Raw genomic sequence first — 23,859 nt, 5'->3', positions numbered from 1 at the left:
CATGATGTATTTTCTTCACTGCCGACTAACATGCAATTAACAAGACAAAAAAAACCAGAGACTTTATTGAAACATTATAAGCGCTCATCATACTTTCACGATCGATTAACGATTGACTGATTTCGATTGGTCTTTGTCCGCTATGACGCATATAGCATTCATTTGTTTTAGGCAGTTGTCATCGCCTACTTTTCATCACCTAAATGTATTAGGTCAGTTATCGCCCTCTTTTGCATTTAAAGCTCCAGTACATGCAGTTGCAGGTTCTTACGCATTTATTCGTTTACTAACAAGCGAGAGCGGTGAACGCTCTGATTCTGATCTGCCCATGAATTGTCCTAATCTGCAAGTTTTACGTCAAAGTATGTAAAGTACACTTTCTCAACGAAATCAGTGATATATGTCCTTTGACTGGGAACAGTAAAGCTGCCACAAATGTAACAGAAGGAATCTATACTATTGACACAATTTCGATTAGTAGTAGACATGATGTATTTTCTTCACTGCCGACTAACATGAAATTAACAAGACAAAAAAAAAAAAAAAAAAAAAAAACCAGAGACTTTATGAAACGTTATAAGCGCTCATCATACTTTCACGATCGATTAAAGATTGACTGATTTCGATCGGTCTTTGTCCGCTATGAAGCATGTAGCATTCGTTTGTTTTAGGCAGTTGTCATCGCCTACTTTTCATCAACTAAATGTATTTAATTCGGTAATCGGCATCTCTCGCATTTAAAGCGCCAGTACGCATTTATTCGTTTACTAACAAGAGAGAGCGGTGAGCGCTTCGATTCTGATCTGCGCACCGCTTTGAATAATAGGCTATATCTTCGGGAATTTCTTGATAAAAAGTTAGGAACAGATTTTTAAAAGTACATACTTTCAGAAAATAATATTAAAAAATCGATTTTTTGATCCTCTAAATAGTACTGCCTCTTTAAATCTATCAAAAACTTACAAATTAGCAAAAAGAAAATGCCATAGAGGAAAAACCTGACGTGATAGAGAAAAATATCAAATTTCAAATTTGATATTTGAAATCAGCATACCCAAATTAGTAAAAAACAAGTGTCAGATCATAATCAGTAGAAAAAAAAATTTTTTTTGTTGGCCAGTATTATCTATCTTCCCCGCTCACAAGCTCGGTTGTTTTTATTTAGAACGCTGCATCAAAGAATTAAATTATCAGGCAACACTCTATTAATGTTTAAACAACAAAACTTTAATTCACATGACACATTTTTACACTGCACTTTCAATAATAAAAGGAAACATCACAATTCAAATCTGCATAAATAGACTAAGTAAGTTCCTGCATTATCTCATGCAAATCATGTCACATATTTAACTAATTTTCTTAATGCAACACAAGTCATTTATACTGATCAATGGTACTTGTTATTAAATTATTAAATCTTACTCATTGAATACATAAACAATATCTTTTACACTCAATTGCTCTTTCCTTTCTATGCTGGGAATATTCTATAGGCAAGTTTCAGCAAACAGTTACACTCTGACTTATTTCAAACTACAAATTCCTGACACTTAATGACTTTACAATATTTAACTGTTAGATTTGCCTATTTAGATCAGCCTCTACTTACAGTCCATTAATAAGTGTTCTCTTAAAAGCTCAAGGAAATTTAAGAAACGGGTCAACTCACTTTTATAGCTGCTACCCACTGTGTACTTGGCTGGACTTCTTTTCCCTTTTTCTTCCATTTCAGGTTTTTCAATCTCTCTTTACGCCAGCGATGGGTCACTGATGTTCCCTTGGGATGCTATACTGCCGCACTTTGGGTGAAGATTATCGGCTTTTGGAATGCTTGCATGCGCGTTGGATCAACGGAGCACTTTCTTCCCTCTGACAACAGCTCCTGGTGAAGACTCGTCAATTCGTCATCGACTATCAGTTTTACTTGGCGGATCGGCTCCTCGTCATCTTTCTTTCAGATCTGTGGCATACTTTCCCTTGAAGTTGTGTTCCCGATGGCGTACATCTGATGGACAATCGCCTGCAACTTTGCGATTATTACCTCTGGATCCTTGACGAAAATTTCTTGAACCGATCCTGACCTTTGGATCCTTGACGAAAATTTCTTGAACCGATCCTGACCTCTGGATCCTTGATGAAAATTTCTCGAACCGATGATGCAATCTTTTCGCCTACGCCTTTTATTCAGTCACTTCCGAATCCTTGTGCGGAGATATGTGAACCCCGAACATTTCGGCGAAATGCCTTGATCCTTTTCTTTGACTGACCCTTCCTTTGTTTTTCTCCTACGCTCCCTAAATCCTATTCGTTCTGGCAGCAGACATTTGTTTGAAGCTTTTGTTGGTCTACCTAGCACTGACCTTGAGCTTCCCATGTAGAACACACGCACAAAGTTTGACGTCTTTACAAAAATCTAAAATTATACTGCTTACTATTGGCAAGGTATTGCTTTAATACTATACCTTCTAGAATATTCCCTTATTTGGCATAGAGCACATACAAATTCCCATTGGGATTATTTACATATAACATACAACTATTTACAAGTTTCAGGTCTTACTGGGCTCGACCTTGGTAAACTTTATGTAAAAATATTTAGACTTGTTATAGCTACATAAATATTTTTACACTGTTCCTATTCTCCCTTCTTCTGCCATTCTCATAACTCTCTTTCAATCCCTCTCCTCTACTATTGTTACTATTCTCTCATTCGCATAACTGTCTCTCACTCCTCCTCTGATTCTCTTCATTCGTCTCTTCCATTCGCTGAATTTCATCTTTCACACTTCTCGTCTCATTCCCCAGACATTCCACCTGATCTTTCAGCTCATCTCTCTCTCTCTCTCTGTAAGTCAGCATTCTTTTTGCCATTCATCCTCCCAATTGAGACTATCTCCTAAAACTTCAGAATCATTCAACCTTTCCATACTTCCCACTCTTATTATTTTATTGATACTTCTCTCGCCCTCTATCATACCCGTCATCTTTCTACGTGGAGAATCTCCCGTCTCTGACTCAACGAGGTCAGTTATGGTCATTTCTAAATTACCAAGTTCCTCTCATTGCCTGCATTTTGTGCATATACGTTTTCCCTCTTCTTTCTCCTGCCACATATACAATCGCCGGGATGCATACATTCTGCAAGTCCCGCATGCTACAAAATCCCGTATGATATCGTGCAAAATGGGGGAGGGGGACTTGGCGATACGCTATTTGTAATTTAACTGCCATTATTTAAAATAGTGTCACTAATTAGTGTAAAAAAATAAATGCTAAATAAGTACAAACAATCTAGTAATATTGGAGTCTTGAGGGATAACAGATTATTTTAGAGGAGGAATAGTAATAAAAAATAAGCTGTTGATAGACGTTAGTAATGATCTTACTTTTTCATGTAGTACTATCACAATATCCCCTGTCTCTCCCCCCCTCCCCAACTTAGAGTACAGGTCAGGAATGTAATTATGAGATCAGTGAATATAATAAATGAAATTTGTTTAAGATATGGAGAAAATTATTATTTTTGTAAATAAATCAATTTTAGATACTGCAAAGAATTCAGTACTTGTAATATGAACCTATTAGGTGCAGTCAAGGAAAATATAAATTTATATATTTTCTTTTTTTAAATGAAATAATGAAATTTCTCATTCTAGTATGGATAGGATGAAAATGTAAAATAAATTTTCAGGTAAGGTAAATAGTTTCATTATATGTATCTATTATAAGTAATTATAAAATGTTGTTATTTGTTGGTTATTCCCTGTTCTTCTAAACTAGAAGAGTGCAGGAACTATGTTCATCATCTGAACTACAGCCATTCTGTGTGTGTGTGGGGTGGGGGACAACTATGCCATGAGTACAAATCTCCATATTCAGTGATTTAAAAAAAAAATTTAAAAAAAAAAAAAATCTAATATACTACAGAAGCAGATAGAAATCAGAGAGACTATTTCTGAAATCCCTCACAGCACAACATTCTCCAGACCTAAACAAATTCATCAGCATCACAATACAAAAAATATGGGAAAACATCTCAAGTATAGAGCTCTGTAAATCTAACCCTACAGGAATAATTTGTTATGTTACCACAGAGCTTTCTGGTTTTAGTCCAGAAAGCTCTGTGCTAATATAGCAAATTAATTTGTAAAATTTTAAGTTTCCAAAAGAATGCTAAATTACAGAATGCCAATTTACACAAATTGGCATTCTGTAATTTGCCATGTGTAAAATATTAAAATTGCCCACCATTGCCATGTAGTTTTATTGGTTTATAATAATTTTATACCTTACAGGTTTAAGTATTCCAGTAGGAATTTTGCTGTTTGGACCTGCAGGGACAGGAAAGACAATGATTGCTAATGCGGTCGCAAGTGAATGCGGATTTCATTTTTTAACCATTAACGGCTATGATATATATAGCAAGTAAGTTGAAATTTTTTTGTATAACGTATAAATTATAGTATCTCGGTCAAGATAAATTATCATTTCTGGAAGATACAGTCTCTCATTATAAAACTACCTTTGAATGCCTTTCATGGTACTCTTTACATATAATTCTAGTATCAGGTAGAAATTTGGGTAATTTGTGGAATTCATGCCAATTGCCACCCAAGTTGGACTTATGTTTCCTGGTTTTCACCAGGAAATATATGTGACAATAATATGATAATAAACTGTTCAAAGTTTTGTTTTGTTGAGGTTTTTTTTTTTTTTTTTTTTTTTTTTTTTTTTGAAGCTCTATACACAGTAGGTTGCAGAACATCATGCTGGTACTATATGTAGGCAAGGATTAAGGGAGAAAGAAGTAAGGAAACTGTTGCTGTTTTTCTTCAAAAGTTATAGTTGAATATTTTGTATGGAAGGTGATTTCAGAGAATAGAGTCAAATAGAATAAAGAGAAGAGGAGATTCTCATGTTTTCTTGGTTTTAAAAAACTTTAATGTGTTATTCAAATCAAATTTTCCCATATTTTTGATAAGGATAGGCAGTCATTCTGATTTAAGTTAAGAGTTAGAGCAGTGAAGCATGGCCTCAGTACTCTCTTTAAATAGGCATTCAAATTTGTACTAACATGTAGAAGGCTTGTTTCAGGAATGTTGTGGTCTGCCTCTATTCTGTGTTGAGCTGATTCAGATTTACCAAATTTTTTGTGGAAAATATATGATCGATGTTCTTGTTTCTTTTTTCTATTGAGCATCCTATTTGTCCAAAGTAGGAAAGATGGCAGTCACATGGAACTTGGTATACACCTGGAAGAGACATAGGAGAGCATTTATCTTTAGAAGAGGGGAAATATGTTGAGAGTTTATTAATTGTAATAAAAGTCACTACTGTAAAATAGAATTATTTTATATTTATCTTTATTTCAAGTTTGTATCTTTTGAACTTGCTTTTGATTTAGTCTACTACAGTTAATCCTTTCTTTCAATTAGACCACCCCCATCCTTTTCTCAATGTCGTAACTATGCTTAATCACGTGCATGAAATTCTATAACTTAGGAATTGCCTCTGGCAGGAGTCAATTCCTTTGTCTAAACAGCAAGTGTTTTTCTATATTGATTTCTGAAAAATTTATTTATTTATTATGACTGCGCCATCAGAAATTGCAGATAAGACTTAAATATCCTTCCATTAGAAAAAACACTCAGCAAAGCCCGGAAATAACTCTCACACTTATCACTATGTCAAGCAACGGAATACTCTATTCTTCAGTCATGGCTACTTATCTCTCTCTCTCTCTCTCTAGATCACACAGGTTCGGTCTCTTTATGAGAAGTGCATTGGTATATAGGAATCAGGCAAGTTATTTGACAAAACAATTTATTCATGCTAATTAAAGTACATCAAAGTTAACACTAAGCACACAATCTTTTTTCCGGTTCTATACTTCTCAGCAATATTAGCTTAGATCTTATATTATCCAACCTAGTTCAACAATTCACCTTTAAGTAAACAGGCTAAGGTAATATTTGTGCCTACACTTAAGTCATACAACACAACAGATCTACACATTCTATACCAGGCAAGCTTAGACAATAATTAACATTATGCACATTAACTTTCACCTTATAACAACGCTATCTTATCTCACACAACTAAGCAAGTTATTTCTCAATGGTTCGCTAATTGCCTTCAGTCCTGAAGTAATACTAACTAAAAACACAAGTAGAGCAATCTCTGCCACAATTTCTGCCTCTAGTTAAATCATATATAATAGACCTTACTTGGTATTTTGTCATCTAGTCCACATCAGTAGGTCCTCGAGATCGTTATCTTCTACCTTCCGATATTGCTTACACAGACGGGTACCTTTTTTCGATATTGACGAGGGCACTTCCACAGGCAGAGATCATCAGGAACCTTGGTGTCTGGAAATCCGGAATTCACTTTTTTCACTGCATAAACGACCCATCTTACATCTTCGGGCATCTGTTGGCTAAATGAATTGTAACTTGAAATTCTTGAAATCGGTTCCAAAATGCCGGAGATGTATGGGATTGGAACTCGACATATTGATTCCTTGTTGTTTTCACCTATGTATTGTATAGAACTATGGCACAAGTTTCTCTAAAAACAAAAATAAGTGAAACACATGGATGAAAGACTAGAGTTCTAACTAGGTGGGGGCACTGTCTCTCTCTGGGCACCCGTTGGTGGCCTAGGATATAAACTGGGATCTCAAAGTATTAGTGTTTTCCATATTTTTGGGAAATTTTTTATGGAATATTTTGAAAAACGAACTCTTGACTTGGCCACTCACAAGCCTTCTATCTGGTTAAGATATGTTGATGTGTTTCTATTTGACTTCATAGCTCAGACACTTTAGATTCCTCTCTCATCTCAGTAGTCTTCACCCTAAAATCCAGTTTACCATAAAAAGAGAAACTAATAATAGCTTAGCCTTTCTAAATACCTCAGTAACACACCTACTCATTTAAGTTAAGACTACCCAATGGTAATCTGTGCTTTTCAATATACAGGATCCCACACAGGCAGATATGTTCACAAACTTTCTGATCGCCCTCCCAACAATATGGTATCTTTAAAACACTAACCAATAGAGCCTATAACATTTATTCCAGTGAGTCTTCTCTTACAGCAAAACTTGATTATATACACCACATGTAAAATCTTGAATAAAGGAAATTTCGTAATAAAATACCTTTTATTCAGATTTTACAAGTATGCTAAATCCCACTAAAATACTTATGTATTAATATTTATATGAATGTTTGTGAATGGAATATTTGTGAATAGGGATGTGACGTCCAGGCTAGCCATAATATTATCTTCAGAGATACGGGTGTTTTTTTTTATGGCTAGCCTGGACGACGCATCCCTATTCACAAATGTTCCAGTTTCAGAAGTCATCGACATCTTAGAAAACTTGTTCCCACCTAACATCTCCAAATTGTTCAAGTATTGTTTAACTTCGAATTATTTTACATGGCAGAAAACCTACTACAAACAACTTACTGGATTAGCCATGGGTAGCCCTCTCGCTCCTTCTTGTGCTGACCTATTCTTAGAAAATTTGGAAACTCAAATTTTATCCCAAATTACTCCTAAACCAACCACATGGTTTAGGTATGTTGATGACATCTTCATCATTTGGAATCACAAAAAAGAAGAACTAATGGATTATCTAAACAAAATTAATTGCTTCCACAACACTATCAAGTTCACATTGGAACTAGAAAAAGATAATAAACTTCCATTCCTAGACGTCCTTATTAAGAAACAAACTGACAATAGCATCAACCTGTCAGTATATATAAAACCTACCAACACTGGACGCTACCTCCATTTCAACTCGTCTCACCACATATCCCAGAAACTCAGCATTATCCATATGCTTAAAAAAAGAGCTATACAGTGTACCACAGACCCTGGCAACTTACAAGAAGAATTAATGAAAATATCCAGAGATCTATCCCTAAATGGCTATCCTACAAGATTCATCAACAAGATTCTCCTTAATGACATACCACAAAGACAACGAGATGAAACCCAATACATCAGCTCAATAACAATTCCATTTGTTAGCACCATATCCAAAAAATTAGCTCTTCTTCTAAAACCATGCAATATCAGAGTAACCTTCAAACCTATTGAGACCATTCAAAAGTTTATAAGATCCCTGAATGACAGCCATCCTTTCTATAAATACTCTGGAATTTACAGCATATCCTGTTCATGCAGCATCAGTTACATCGGACAGACATCTAGAAGTTTTGAAACAAGAAAGAAAGAACACATAGGTTATGTAAGGAATAACAGACGAGATATATCAGGCCTTTCTTCCCACTTCGCCTCTACCAACCATAATATTGAATGGGATATGAGTCATATGCCCTACATAGAAGAGAACTACCATTCCAGAACATTCAAAGAAGCTGCTACAGTTGCCCGTTCAACAGGTAACTTAAATAAGAATCAAGGCCTAATCCTACCAGATATATGGAAAACTCTAATTAGATCATTTAACCAAAAAGAAATGAACTTTCATGAAAATTACAATAAATATCTCAACAAGTAAAACATTGCACGTGCGACACATGTATTGTATCATGCACAGTGATAACTTTATATAATTTTTAGAATTGTTGATAAGTTTCCTAGTTTTCGTTACTTTCCATTGCTTACCAGTGTATCTCTGAAAATGCTGACAGATATTAGTCAGTGAAACTAGTCGGATATTAAACAATTATTTACTTGACTAACATACCGAATTAAGTCATAATTTATTAAATTTATTATAGTCTAACAAAGTGAAAAAAACTTCCAACATCTTTCTCTAAATCCAGAGTAATTTAATAATAAGGTGGTACACCTTTCGACAACTCGTATAGGTAAATATGACTTCTCCATTGCTTCTGCATTAGTATCACCACTTCTGGGTCTGGCTCCCACTGACGAGACCACAATAAAGGTCGGAACCAGTCTGGAGTGGTGGCTCTTCCCTTAATGCATAGCATTATACATAGGTCCGCAAGGAGATGTGCTTTGCATTATGGGAAATACTGAGACAAGGAGTGATGAGAGCTTGTGTCCAAATTCCACAAATTGCCTCAGTCCTGAAGATACTTCAGGCGCAAACTTTGTTTGCTTACACTTGGATAAAGGATTAAACTAAATTTATTATGCTCAAAAAGAGAATTCAAGAATGGGTAGATAAAACATATGATACTGTATGAGGATCAACATGGCTTGAAGACTCGGTCATGCCTTAGTCATTTACTAACTTTTTATAATAGGGTAATAGCTGAGTTGGATAAAGGAAATGTCTACATGATGATTTTGCAAAGGCATGTGGTACTCTGTTATGCAAATTAGAACAAATAAGGATAGATAAGACACTGGTTATCTGGATAAGAGGGTGGCTGGTCCCCTGGGTTTCTTGGGAATAAGGACGTGGTGGAGAGGATTCAGAGGCAAGTAACCAAGATGGTAAGTGGCCTATGGAATGGTTACTTGCCTCTGAATCCTCTCCACCATGTCCTTATTCCCAAGAAACCCAGGGGACCAGCCACCCTCTTATCCAGATAACCAGTGTCTTTTTCTCTATTTCTGGCTTTTCAAAGTGAAAAGCCAGAAATAGAGAGAGAGACCTGGAAGAAGGTATTCACCATAGTGACAGGGAATTTGCATGTTCCTTAGAATGAAATGAGGAAGTGGCTGAGAGGCTTCGGGGATGAGCAGCCAAGATGCTGACAAGTTTTGCCATCCATACTTTTCCGTAAGATCAAATAATCACTTGAAATGTAGGTCTTCATTATTTGCAGTGACTAGCAGATTTTCCTCCATTTTGAAGTCTTTCTTTTGCAGAGTAGTAACCTCAAAAATAGAAAATAAGCACATACTGTTTTTATTCAATCTAGCTTATAACAGGCGTTATGGAGGAAATTTTACATCATCCCACTGGCCACACATGTGCAGTAAACAGGACTTTTGAAATGACTTTCTTAAATTAGTACAGTAGTACTACTTGTGAGAGATGAATTCTAAACATCTGTATAAATGATTTTAAATTTAGTTATTTGTGTATACATCTCATAAATTATAGTTTGTTATAATTTACAGGTTTCATCAATTAAAGAACAAGGAGTTAAGCTTTAACTTGTCATTCTCATTCCTAAAAATAAATTGACAAATTATGTCACCATGTTAATTATTTTATGCACAGGTGAAAGGTCTGCATGCTTACACAAATATGGTATGTGGTTAGTAACATTCAGCTAGTAATTATCTCATCTCAATTTCTTTTTCCCTCTTTTACCTTGCAGTGTCAAGGGTTTATTAATCATCGGACCTCAAACCATTCACAGGATAAGGTGGTCAGCCCTATGCCCCGGTGTATCCTATATCTGTAGTGTTGAGTTCTCAAGGCCAGTTTGCCTGCTTTGCAGGATGAAAAACCCCAGGATAAAGTGGGAAAAACACCTTACTGTCCACGCCCAAGACTGGCTAACTTGGCTATGGCTGAGGAAGATCCTTCAGCTCCTCACATCACTGACGGGAATTGAACCTAGGCCAATCCAGGCATATGGTTGTGAAGCCACAGCCACTAGGCTAACCATGCAGATATGGTGTAATTTGTTGTTTTATAGTTATGTTGGCGGTACCTTTGAAGGTTAACTTAAAACTTATGAAAATTAGTTATTATTATTACACCCTCCATGGAGTCGACGGACTCAACGTGGGCGATTCATTCAACTGACAACATATTTATCATATAGAATCTTAAAGTCCTTAACACCCCTTGCATTAACAAAACATTCTGGCAATGCATTCCATTCACTGACAATTCTCCATTTAAAAAAAATCTATTCCTCACACCCTTCTTCACCACACTTTTACATAACTTCCAGTAATGACCTCTGGTTCTTCCCCTCTCACCTTCTACTCTTTTTATAATCTCCTCTGGATTAATCTGATAAAATCCTCTCACTAACTTAAACGTCTCTATCATATCACCTCTCTTCCTCCTATCCACCAAACTCTGCAATCTACATCTCTTCAACCTCTCTCTCTCTCTCTCTCTCCATAGCCAGCATTCTAAACTCCTGATATTGTCTTAGTCATTCATCTCTGGACCCTCTCCAATGTCTCCACATCACATTGAAAAACCAAGTGACCAAATCTGAGCACAATAGTCCAAGTATGGTCTGACCAGTGCCTTATACAGTGGCACAACCACTTCCTTATCCTTGCTTGTTAAAGTACTTCTTATCATAACAGCACTACGATGTGCAACCCTAGCAATATGCCTCTAAACTTCAGTCTACTGTCAACCATCACTCCCAAATCTCTAATCTCATCCACTTCCTGCAGTACAGTACAGTACCATCAATATAGTACACAGCCTTATATTTCTGCACTCCAAAATGCAACACCTTGCACTTATTGATATTAAAACTACAACCCCACTCTTTTGTCCAAGTAAAAAGTCTATTTAAATCTTCCTGAAGGGATTGAGCACCAGCAGTGCTACTTATAATTTTCCCAACTTTGCATCATCAGCAAATAACTGAAGATCCCCAGTCAGTCCACATGATATATCATTTACAAACAAGTTAAACAGCAGGGGCCCAAGAACAGAACCCTGAGGCACACCACTGGTTACCCTTCTTTTTTTGAGACACTGCTCCATCTTTCACAACCTGCTGATATTATTCAGAGAGCCAATCTCTAATCCATCTAACCAATATACTGTCTGTTTCCATCCTCTGCAACTTGTACACCAAATTATCATGTGATAATCTATCAAATGCTTTTGCAAAGTCTAAGAATATCACTGTATATGATTCTCCCTTATCTAACACACTTATCAGCTTATCATAAAATGCAAGTAAATTACACATATTCTTAACATGCAGCTGTAACAGTACTATCTCGGTTCCATTTTGTACTCTGTTCAGATAACAGAAGTGTTCACTTACAGTGCAGCGCTTCTATGTAATAGGTGCTATATTACAGTTTTTAGCGCATATCAAGATTCAATCAAGAAAGAGATGCGAATGGACTGTTAAGAATAGTAAGTGAAAGAAGTCTGGAAGTGAATAAAGAAGTTAATATCTGTTATATAGATTTTGAAAAAGCTTTTGACTTTGTAAAATGGGATGAGATGGTGGAAGTAATGGAAAAGGTTGGTATAGATTGGAAAGACAGAAGGCTAATTATTTCACTATACATGGGACAAACTGCCATGGGGAGAGACATATATGGTACAACAGAACCAGGTATCATTGGACAAGGAGTAAGACAAGGCTGTTCTCTGTCACCAATTTTGTTTAACATGTATTTTGAAGCAATGTTTAAAGAAGCACTGGAGAATTTTGAAGAAGGAATAAAGATTGGAGGCAGACAGATTGCAATAAGATACGCAAATGACAAGGCATTATTATCAAATACTGAAACAGGACTACAACATATGTTGAACAGATTACTGGAATCCTGTATCAATTATGGAATGAAAATTAACATGAGGAAAACAAAGGTAATGAAAATAGCAAGGAAAGAGGCAAATATGGATATCAGAAAAAATGGGGAAAAATTGAATCAAGCAAAGACATTTAAATATCTAGGATGTGTTATTAGCGGTGATGGAAGATGTAAAAGTGACATAAAAGCAAGAATAGCGGTGGGAAGAGATGCCTTTAATATAAAATGGAATTTATTCAGAAGTAAAATGGATAGAAACCTAAAGAAAAGACTAATAAATGTTATGTGTGGAGTGTTGCCCTCTATGCAGCTGAAACTTGGACATTGAAGAAAGCAAAAATTAAGATTTTGGAAAGCTTTGATATGTGGATTTGGAGAAGGATGGAAAATAAGCAAATGGACAGATAAAATAACTAATGAAGAGTTCTTAAAAAGAGTAGAAGAAGAAAGAAGTCTGTTAAGGAGGATAAAAAAGAAGCAAGGGAAACTGGATCGGACATATTCTGAGAGGGAATGGAGTCATCAGAGATGCCATCGAAGGAAAAATAGATGGAAAAAGACCCAAAGGACGAGTAAGGAAAATGCTAGATGACATGCTGAATTTAGACAGGTACACAACCTTGAAAGAGAAGGCTCAGAACAGAAGAGAGTGGAAGGAAAGTTTCTGTTACTAAAAGAAGAACCTGCTCAATTGCAGAATATACTCAAGAAGAAGAAAAGTGCATATCACAGAATGCATTATCACTTAGTAGTTGCTTTATCTGTATGCATATAACAGAGTTCATTCTGATCAATTTTGAAATTTTAGTATTTCAAATGTTGACTAGAGGTCGAACCAGTTTAGTTTTAAGTCTTTTGAAAATTCATATAATAAAATCACTCTGGGTGGTTGAATTTTGGTGAAAATTCATCAGTATATTGTAATCTCACAATTTTTTTACTTGTTCTAAGAAATTAGGTTTGCTAACTGGTCAGGTTAGGCATTGAATGTCGGTGTGTCAACCAGGAGTTGGTTGACAGACCAACATTTAACAACCGTAAAGTTTCTAGTTTAAATTAAATTTCTAGTTATTTGAGGGTTGACTGGCTGAACTAGCATTTCTTGTGTGTCTTTATAACAAGATGTCTCTCATGATATGAAACTCGTATGTCCACAAGAATAGTTTGCTACCATGGACAGCTTGCTGTAGTGATTTATTATAGCATTGATCTATGGTGACTTTGGCTGTGACTTTAGTAGTTTGTTAGTGGTGTTTATTGCTTATAATGTAAGTTTATTATTATTATACAAGCACCTCCATGGAGTCCAAAGAATCGTTGTAGGAGACCCGAACTATCCACACTATCTATCATACTTCTCCATGAACCCATTAACAGACAAAGCATTATAACTGACTCTGGCAATCCATTCCACTCGTTAACAACTCTCCAAGCAAAAATTCTAGTCCTCACAGCCCTACTAACCATACCTTTATTCAACTTCCAGGGATGACCCTTTGTTCTGGCCCCTCTAACTAGGTGCTGGAACATTCCCCCCCCCCCCCCCCCTGCGATTCAATCCAAAAAAACCATAAGCAACTTAAATGTTTCTATCATATCCTGTCTTTTTCTCCTATCAACCAATTTCTGCACTTCACACACCCTCAATCTATCCTCATAGAGAGCATTCCACATACCACTCACCATCTTGATGACTTGCCTCAGAATCCTCTCCATTGCTTACTCATCCCCAAGAAACCCAGGAAACCAGACCTGATCACATTAATCCAGATGTGGACCTATTAAGGCCTTATAAAGAGGAATAACAACTTCCTTATCTCTGCTTGTTAATGTGTTGTTCAATAGCCAAGTAACCTTATGGGCTACCTTAGCAACCTTAGTGATATGTTCTTTAATCTTTAACTCTCTCTCTATCACTACACCTAAATATCTAGCTTCATCTATTTCCTGTAGTATGGTTCCGTCAGTGTGGTACACAGCTTGTAATCAGTTTATTCCAAAATAAATATGTTTACATTTCTCCACATTAAACTGATGCCCATTATCTTTTGTCCTTACCGGACAGCCTATTTAAATCGTCCTGCAAGCTCTCCATATTGCCTTGATTTTACTCTGGATAAATTTGCATCATCAGCAAACACCGAATATTTCCTTTCAGGCATTTCCTATATCATTTATGTACAAATTAAACAGTAATGGTCCCAGCACTGAACCTTGCAGCACATCTGTTTTGCCTTGATTCTGCCCCTCCATATATTACTTTTTGATATCTGTCCAGCAACCGTCCTCTTATCCACATAACCCATGTCATATTCATTCCCATTTGTTTTAATTTGCATAACAGTTCCATGTGGTATTCTGTCAAATGCCTTAGCAAAATACAGCAGAATCATGTAGCCATTTCCTTTATCCAACTCAGCTGTTACTCTATTATAAAAAGTTAGCATGACCTACCCTTCACAAAGCCATGTTACCCCTAATACAGTATCATATTTTTATTCTCCCATTCTTGAATTCTTTTTTGACTAATTTTTCCAGTACTTTTACTACCATGTCTAAGATACTGATTGGTCTATAATTTGCTACTGCAGTCTTAGGGAGATCCTAAGACTTATTTTGCAGAATTATTTTGCCCTCTTTCCACTCCCTTGGAACTCTACCAGAGCTGAAACTTAAATTAAAGAGCCTAGTTAAAGACATTACCAGTTTCCCTGCACATTCCCACAAAATCCTAGCTGACATCCCATCTAATCCCACAGTTGTATTTACACTGAGATTCTGCAATTATGAACCTCCAATTCATCCACTGCTTTTCCCACATGAGTGTCTGTAACATATGTTAAAGCAGTAACCTCACTTGGATGATATACCCTTTCAAAGTGGTAACTCAACTGTTTTATCCGCTTCTGTCTCCTTGTGATCATCATCACCCATTAAGATTAATCTTCCATAGTCATTCTTCTTCTTATTTGCCATCTAATGAAAGAACTCTTTGAGATTCCTTTGATCTGCTTGGCTAGATTCTTCTCATAATCTGATTTTGCCTTTCTTTTCATGCTGGTCATCTTTCTTCTTATATACCTTACACAGCATTTTCTTTTTCTTGCAGCTCATGCTTAATGATATTACTCATCCATCTAATTCCTACCTGATTAACCCTCCTTACAGGAGGTATACAATTTAATATTGCTTCCTCAAGATGATCCTTAACTATCTCCCCATGCATTACTAACATCCTTAGTAACATCCTAAATATCCTAACAGTGTTTTATGCCATGACACAGATTTAAGTTTCCTCTTAAGCTCATCATACTCACTTTCCTTGTAGTTTCACATATACCCCTTCTTGACAGAATATTCCTCATGTTGTACAATCTCCCAAGTGAAGACCATATGTTCACTTTCACTAATCGGAAGCAATGTGGTCACCTTGGATAGCTCTTCTGATCCTATGACCAGGTACTTTCACACTCCCCTTATTCCCCACCCACCCCTATCACATACTACCTTAAGCAGTTATCTCTCAGTTACCTCTCTCTTAGCCTAGGTGTACAAATTCCATTTACTTCCTGCCATGTGATCTTTTTTCCTTCCAGTCTATATCTCCATAGTTGAATCCCCCCCATAATAATCACCCAAGTTGTATTCATATTGTACTAATTTGCCGATATATGTTTTCCAGATCATCTGTGGAACTACCTAGCCAAGCCTCACTAATTCCTATAACTTTTAGAGAGGTTGCACTGACCAATGCCAAAAACTTCTCCCTCTTGTTTCTGATGCTTCTGGCATTAGTATATAGAAGCTGCAGCCTACCTACCTGTACTTCCTGAAGTAACTACTCTATTCGATATTTTTGCTTAAGAGACTAGGTTCCTGCACTTGGTCACCCTCACTCGCCTCAAGGGTGCCTTCACACAAACTCACCTGCTTCCACCCTAATTGCTTAAGTTTCCTGAATTTGTTTCTTCAGCATGCTCAGTGAACAAAGCTCTCTCTAGACACCTAATTCCAAAGCCATTTAGTTGCAATCCATCAGCATTATACAAATCTTTCTTTCCTTCAGACAGACCACAGATTCACAAATCCTACATTATTCCTTCTGCATAGCCTACATATTGATTCATTAGCTACCAACACCCTCCTTAGTTTGCCTCTATCATGGTGTGTCAGAAGATTACAGTCTTCACCTTCTCTCTCAGTCTCTCGCTCTCTCTTCAGTTTTGCCTCTTCTAACAACTTCTTTACATTCTTACTGGTAGACTACATCTCACCTCTCAAATCATTTGTGCCCACCAAGACAATCAATTCTATCGCTTTACTTTTTTTGCGTCTGGATGACATGACAAATATCGTTAATTTAGCACCAGGGAAACACGGTTTTGTCACACTTTCATTAAGTATTCCTCTGCTCAGTGAGTCTCCATACATAATTTTCTCCTTACCTTGGTTTTCTTTATTATTCACTCTTTATTATTCTTTATTATTCACTCACTCTTTATTATTACATCGGATCACCTTCTTCTTTCTCTTCTGAACTATGCTAATCTCTTGCTGATTCTGCAGTTTTTCAATTTTGCACTTTGTCCTATGAAGGATAACATTCAAGTGCGCTATTTCTTTATTTATGCCCATTTTGTTCTATTTCCATGGGTGCACGTTCAACATTTATTCAAACATTTTCTATCCTACCATCAATACCGTCCACTCTACTAACATTTACTATGTTCTAGTTACCTAATAGGCACTTACTTTTGAAACATTTAATACACACTCTCTCTCTTTCTCCAGTTTCAATTTCCTTCTACACCTTTAGTTTTCACGATGAATACATTTCTCTCTCTCTCTCTCTCTCTCTCACACACACATGCACACTTCTACTCTTTAGAGAAACTGGTGACATTATGATTATGAATTATACACACATTTACACAATATTTTAATATTTGCCAAATATTTCAGTCTGAAAATAACAGACTATCTTCAGTGGCTACATAGGAACAGTTTTTAACAAGGTGGAATACCAACAATTGATCATTCAAAAGTAGAACGAGCCACGTGATGTTACATTGCTAAGCATTAAAGAGAGGAAAAATTTCATCCGAGTGATAATTAAATTATAGGTATTAATTCACAATTTAATATAATAATCTTAATTTATAAATAACAGTAGGCTAATGTAGGAATTAAGTCTCAATTTAAAAAAAGATAAAAATTGTGTTATCCTGATTAAACTTTCCCATATTTTTGATAAGGATATACAGTCATTTCAATAACAGTGTCTTTTTTTTTTTTTAAATTGAGACTTTTAATTCCTTCATTAGTCTAATGTTATTTATAAATTAAGATTATTATATTAAATTGTGAATTAATACTTATAGTTTAATCATCACTCTGATGAAATTTTCCTCTCTTTAATGCTTAGCAATGTAACATCATGCGGCTCGTCGTACTTTTGAATGATCAATTATCGGTATTCCACCTTGTTAAAAACTGTTCCCACGTAACCACTGAAGATAGTCTGTTATTTTCAGACTGAAATATTTCGCAAATATTAAAATATTCTTGCTTAAGGGTCAAAGCTATATAACTGAAAGGAGACCTCCACATAGCCTTTAAAGGAATGCGGAGAACCGACCCGAGCTTTTGACCTAATATCCAATCCTCACCTTCTCGTGGTGCACCCTGTTGGGTATCTATGTACCTGGATACTGAACGAACAAGGATGAGCTGACAATTTGGGATTTAGCTGACCAAATTGTATTCTTGTTGGCTTAAACCAAAATACAAAATGATGGTACAACATGACAAAATTTCATGCCGGCTGGGGCGTCACCTGGTTAAACAAGGCCCCCTGTTGTTTTCGCCAGGGAACAAGGGCGAACAGCGAAAAGTCAGCTACTGGAACAAATCTAAAAACATCCCAAATCAACATCACCAGAGTTAAAGATCGGTACTATCAACATAAGAAGCCTGAATGGCAAAGAAATAGAGCTAGCTGGGGAATTAGATAAGTACCAGATCGACATAATTGGGGTGACTGAAACAAAAAAGACCAAAACTGGTGAGATCTTTCTGAGCAATAAATACAAAATGTTATATTCAGGCAATGACAATCAAGAAAAAGAAGGAGTAGCCATAGTATTGAACACTAGATACGAGGCTAATCTTCTTGAATGCCAGTCAGTCTCAAGTAGAGTGATGTGGTCAAATATGAGAATGGGGAAGTGGACAATAAGACTTATTTGTGCCTATGGTCCCACAGAAGGTTCTACTAAGGTAGAAGTGGAAAAAATTTTTTGAGGCTTTAGAGAAAGCAACTGACACAATGTAAAAGGAAAAGTTGGTCCTTGTTGGGGATCTAAATAACAAAGTGGGAAATGATTGCCAGATATACAAAAATATTTCGGGAAAATTTGGAGAAAAGAGCAAAGCTAATAATAATGGCAAATATCTGTTGGATTTCTGCTCAGGACATGGACTGGTTATTACTAACACCATGTTCCAACATAAAAATGTGCACAAATTCACATGGAGAGAAGAGGCAATGATAAGAAAAGTCTCATTGAATACGATATTGTTGATAGTGATGTTTTCTCCCTGGTACAGGACACCAGAGTGTACAGAGGATTTGAAATTGGAAGTGATCACTATTTAGTCTTTAGCAGGATAAAATTGAATTTCATATTGAAAAGAAGAACATGTAAGAAAGTGTTAAAGCGAATAAAAGTTGAGCAGCTCTCAGATGTGAACTGTAGACTAAAATACACAAAATTTATTGAAGGAAAAATGAAAGAGTTTGAGAACAGCAACCAAACCTTGGAGATTCAGTGACAAGCCTTGAAGAAAACACTGATTGATTCAGCCAGAGAGCCATGTAGTGAGGTTGTCTGCAAGGATAGAAAAATCAGAACACCATGGTGGACACAGGAAGTTAAAGAGGCAGTGAAGGAAAAGAAGAAAGCATATCAAAAGTTCCTGGCAAATAAGTCAGCATGTGCTCTTAGAGAATACAGAGACAAATGTAAGAAAGCTAAACACTGTGTAAAACTAGCTAAACAAAAGCCATGGGAGGACTTTGGCAAGAATATAGAAAATAAATATCAAGAAGGTGGCAAAATATTCTGGAGTTTGTTGAAGAAGCTTAGAAATGGAGGAAAGAGTGTTGTAAAAGGAGTTAGAGATGATAAAGGTTACATGAAAATGGGAGAAAAAGATATCCTTGAAGTATGGAGTAATTACTTTGAAATATTGCTAAATGAAACAAGCAGTGATAGCACAATGGTAAAAAACACTCAACAGGCATACAGTCAGGAATACATATCCATACTTGAAGCAGAAAAAGCCATCAAAGGCTTGAAATGTGGAAAGGCAGCAGGAGTAGATGATATTCGGCCAGAAATGCTGAAATATGGTGGTATAAAAGTCTTACACTGGTTGCATTGATAGTTCAGAAAGCCTGAACAGAGGGCCGAATTCCCAATGGTTCGAGTAGAGCTCTCTTAGTACCCATGTATAAAAAGGGAAATAAAACTGAATGTGAGAATTATAGAGGTATTTCCCTATTGAGCGTTCTTGGTAAGATTTTTGCAAGTATACTTGAGAAATGTTTGAGAAGGATTGTGGAAGAAAAGCTTGGTGAAGAACAAGCTGGATTCAGGCCAAATAGAGGCTGTCAGGATCAGATCTTCACTTTACAACAAATAGTTGAGAAATCATGGGAATATAACAATGATCTATATTTAAGTTTTGTCGATCTGGAAAAGGCATATGACAAGGTGCCAAGAGAGAAGCTATTCAATACGCTACAGTTATATGGTGTCAATGGGGCATTATATCAAACAATACTTAGTCTTTATTTGAGTTGTAAGTCAGCAGTTAGAATTGAAGGAAGTACAGGATGATGGTTTAATGTTAAATCTGGTGTCAGACAAGGATGTACATAACCCCCTCTATTATTCATTATCTATATGGATCACATTATGAAGAAATGTGGTATTAAACATGATATCAAAATTGGAGATGTTAATGTCAGCTCTTTGCTTTATGCAGATGATGTTATACTTCTAAATAAATCTGCTACACGTCTGCAAGATCCTGTGACTGAATTGAATAACTGTTGTAATTGATATGGTATGAAGGTCAGCAATAAAAAGGCAAAAACAATGAAAATAGGTAGAATCGTTGAAAATGTCAACTGCGTTTTGAACAGAGAACCTGTGGAACAAGTAACGCATTTCAGCTACTTAGGCACGATTTTTAGTGAAGATGGTAAATTAAATAGGGGAATCAACAAAGCTGGTATGGTAGGAAGTCAATTGAATAAATTCATATGGAATAAGAGAGAAATTAGTCGGAACACTAAATTAGCTGTATACAAGACAGTATTCAAACCAGTTTTAATTTATGGATCTGAGAGCTGGGTCAGAAGTAAAACACTTGACCAAAGACTAGAGACTGCAGATATGAGAGTCCTGAGAAAGATTAGAGGTGTGAACAGATGGTCAATGGCAATATCATATTAAAAATGAGGATATTAGGAAAGAACTTGACATTGTCAGCATCCAGAATGTGTTTTCAGAGCTGATCTCAGGTGGTATGGTCACTTAAACAGAATGGTCAAGGAAAGATTAGCAACAAAAGTGTTCTCTGCCAGATTGGCAGGGGAATGACCCAGAGGAAGACCAGGATATAGGTGGATTTATACAGTACAAAGTGACTTAGACGATAGGAATATAAGATCTGATAATATTGGCGTCTTGACAAGTAACAGACCGATTTGGAGGAAAATTGTAGATAGGAAGTTAGTAATGATGTAAATTTTTCATGTAGTACTATCATATTCTGTACACCCCTTGAGGGTACATTTTCTGGAATTTGATGATGATGAGAACATATTCTTGTGTAAACATGTGTATAATTCACACACACACACACACACACACCACTGTTCAAAATCCTGCAATATAACTCAGTCAATCAAACACATTTAAAACAAAAACTACAATAAGCCAACCTAATATTATCAACTAAAATATGAAAAAGTTATTTATCCTTCATGAGCATTAATAACCACTCTACATGCAATATGCCACCAAATTGACTGCAAGAGGACTTGATCTGGCTGGTTGGATCATAACTTTTGTATCTAGGATGCTTAAATAGTTGAGCACATTTGAGTTTTTATTTTAGTAGGATCATTTCCATGAATATTTTAATTTTTTTTTTTTTTTTTTAGAATATATACCAATAATTGTCACTCTTGTATTCAGAACATGTAATGATTAAAATACAGCTCTATTTATAAAAATCATATTTTGGGAATGAAGGACAAGATTTTTTTTTTTCTTTTTAAGATATTTAGGCAAAACTGAAGAAAATCTGACAAAAATTTTCAAGACAGCTCAGGAAAGGTTGGTTGTTTTGATCCTGTTTTATTTTAAATAATTTTGTTTCACTGTGATATGAAAAGATATTAGTAATTTAAGATGCATAAGTAAAGTTGACAGATTTGTGTACCTGTCATATACAGTACTCTTCTACATAATAACTTACTAATACTGTTTTTACATCTGCAATTTAAAAAAAAAAAAAATTCATTAAAAATATTAATGAAATAAAGAGCCAAAAGGCTTCACTTCGGCAATGTAAAAATTATTTAAATTAAGGGGATATTTAATCCCACATTATTTCAAAGCCGAATAAGAAACTCTAAGATAGAAATCAAAGAGTTTCATGCCGATTATAGCAAGCCATAAAAGTTCGGTGAGTCCAAGTGTAAGCAAATATCTGGGAGTACAATACCGGGCAACTCGTTGTAAAGGTGGATAAAGCTAGGATCACTATTCTTGGTATTAACCCTAACAAGTTGCCCGGTATTGTACTACCCAGGTATTTGCTTATGCTTTCACTCGCCAAACTTTTATAGCTTGCTATATTCAGCATGAAACTCTTTGATTTCTATCTTAAGTTTCTTATTCGGCTTTGAAATAATGTGGGATAAAATATCCCCTTAATTTAAATAATTTTTACATCGCCAAAGTGAAGCCTTTTGGCTCTTTATTTCATTAATTTATTTGTGCACTTCTTTAACAACTCGTACGGTAAAGTATTAAAGCTATTATCACTATAATCTTGGTATTTATTGGTCTACCTACTCACTGATGAGACCTCAATAAAGGTTGAAACCAGTAATGGTTTTACAAAATCTTAATGTAAAACAACATACATCTCCTTGGGGATGAGTTTTACATTAGGGTTAATACTAAGAATTGTGATCCTAGCTTTATCTACCTTTACTACGAGTTGCCCGGTATTGTACTACCCAGGTATTTGCTTATGCTTGGACTCGCCAAACTTTTATAGCTTGCTATATTTGGCATGAAACTCTTTGATTTCTATCTTAGAGTTTCTTATTCGGCTTCGAAATAATGTGGGATTAAATATCCCCTTAATTTAAATAATCATTAAAATTATGTGTTGTCATTCAGAATTATTTAAACATTAGCTATTTGTGTGTGGTATTTTTTTACTACTGTTACAGAATTTGTTGCTCTTGTGAATTAAAATTCAGTTTGTAAATCTCTTTTACTGTTATTTGTTAAGTGATTCTTGAATTCTTCAGCAAGAAGAAAATGAAGAAAGATCAAAAAGAATAATTCTTTTATTATTATTATGTTGTTGTTGTTTTTTCTCTCTGTATTTCTCTATAGTTTATATAAATAGTTTGGTTATTTACTTCAACCAGATCTTCAAAATCCATCAGAGAAAAAAATTCTGATGATCTTTGAAAGAATCAGAAATTCATTATGACTTTGACATAATACAAAATATTTCCTCTTCCTTTTTAGGAGGAGAAAAAACCAGTTTCTGAGAGGAAATGCCCTGATATTTCTTCCTAATGCCAGCTGACATAACCTTACCTTTAAAGAAATATGGTGCAAGTGTGTGTGCATGCATGCTTAATTTTCTCCTTTCATCAGTGAGATTTGGACTCAGTATGTTCTTGTGCAGGTAATGAGTGACAAAGGATGGGGACAGAGGATTTTAGTTGAAATGGATTCTTGATGCAGTGGGATGATTTAGAAATTCTTCCTCAGTAGGATAATCAAAACCATAATAATCTGCATTGTTGGGAAAAACTTCAACCTTCACAAAAATATAAGTAGATAAAAAATAAATAATTTATATTTTTGAAAAATACAGTTCTTGTGGGAAACTTCAGGTATTGAGACTACATTTTAAGGTAAATAACGTGTTTAATAAAAATAAGCAGTTATAAACCCACAATTTTTGTAAGTTGTGAGTGGTACTACCAAAACGTTATACACAACAAAAGACTAGAAACAATTAATTACACATATTAGATGTTATCAGAACTTCACAATTGGTACATACAAATAAGTAACC

General features: G+C 35.6%; 1 protein-coding gene across 5 annotated transcripts in view; it reads left to right on the top strand.

Annotated features, from left to right (window-relative positions):
* Positions 1-23,859, top strand: part of LOC150105719 (ATPase family gene 2 protein homolog A-like) — a 311,383-nt gene that overhangs the window by 125,138 nt on the left and 162,386 nt on the right. For 4 of the 5 annotated variants that reach the window (XR_016548496.1, XM_090395036.1, XM_090395039.1 and 1 more), the window contains 2 exons: positions 4,299-4,428; positions 21,807-21,863. Coding sequence is in view for 4 of the 5 variants with exons in the window: in XM_090395036.1 (XP_090251162.1) it covers positions 4,299-4,428; positions 21,807-21,863 (187 nt within the window). In the remaining variant the exon portion in view is untranslated. The remainder of the gene's footprint in view (positions 1-4,298; positions 4,429-21,806; positions 21,864-23,859) is intronic. The other variant, XM_090395038.1, reaches the window with a different exon arrangement.

The sequence above is a fragment of the Typopeltis vanoorti genome, chromosome 6 (assembly GCF_054136105.1).
Source record: "Typopeltis vanoorti isolate ZY-2024b chromosome 6, IOZ_Tvanoo_1.0, whole genome shotgun sequence".
NCBI lineage: Eukaryota > Metazoa > Arthropoda > Arachnida > Uropygi > Thelyphonidae > Typopeltis > Typopeltis vanoorti.
Note: the sequence above shows the minus strand (reverse complement) of the source record. Positions and strands in the feature narration are given on the sequence as shown.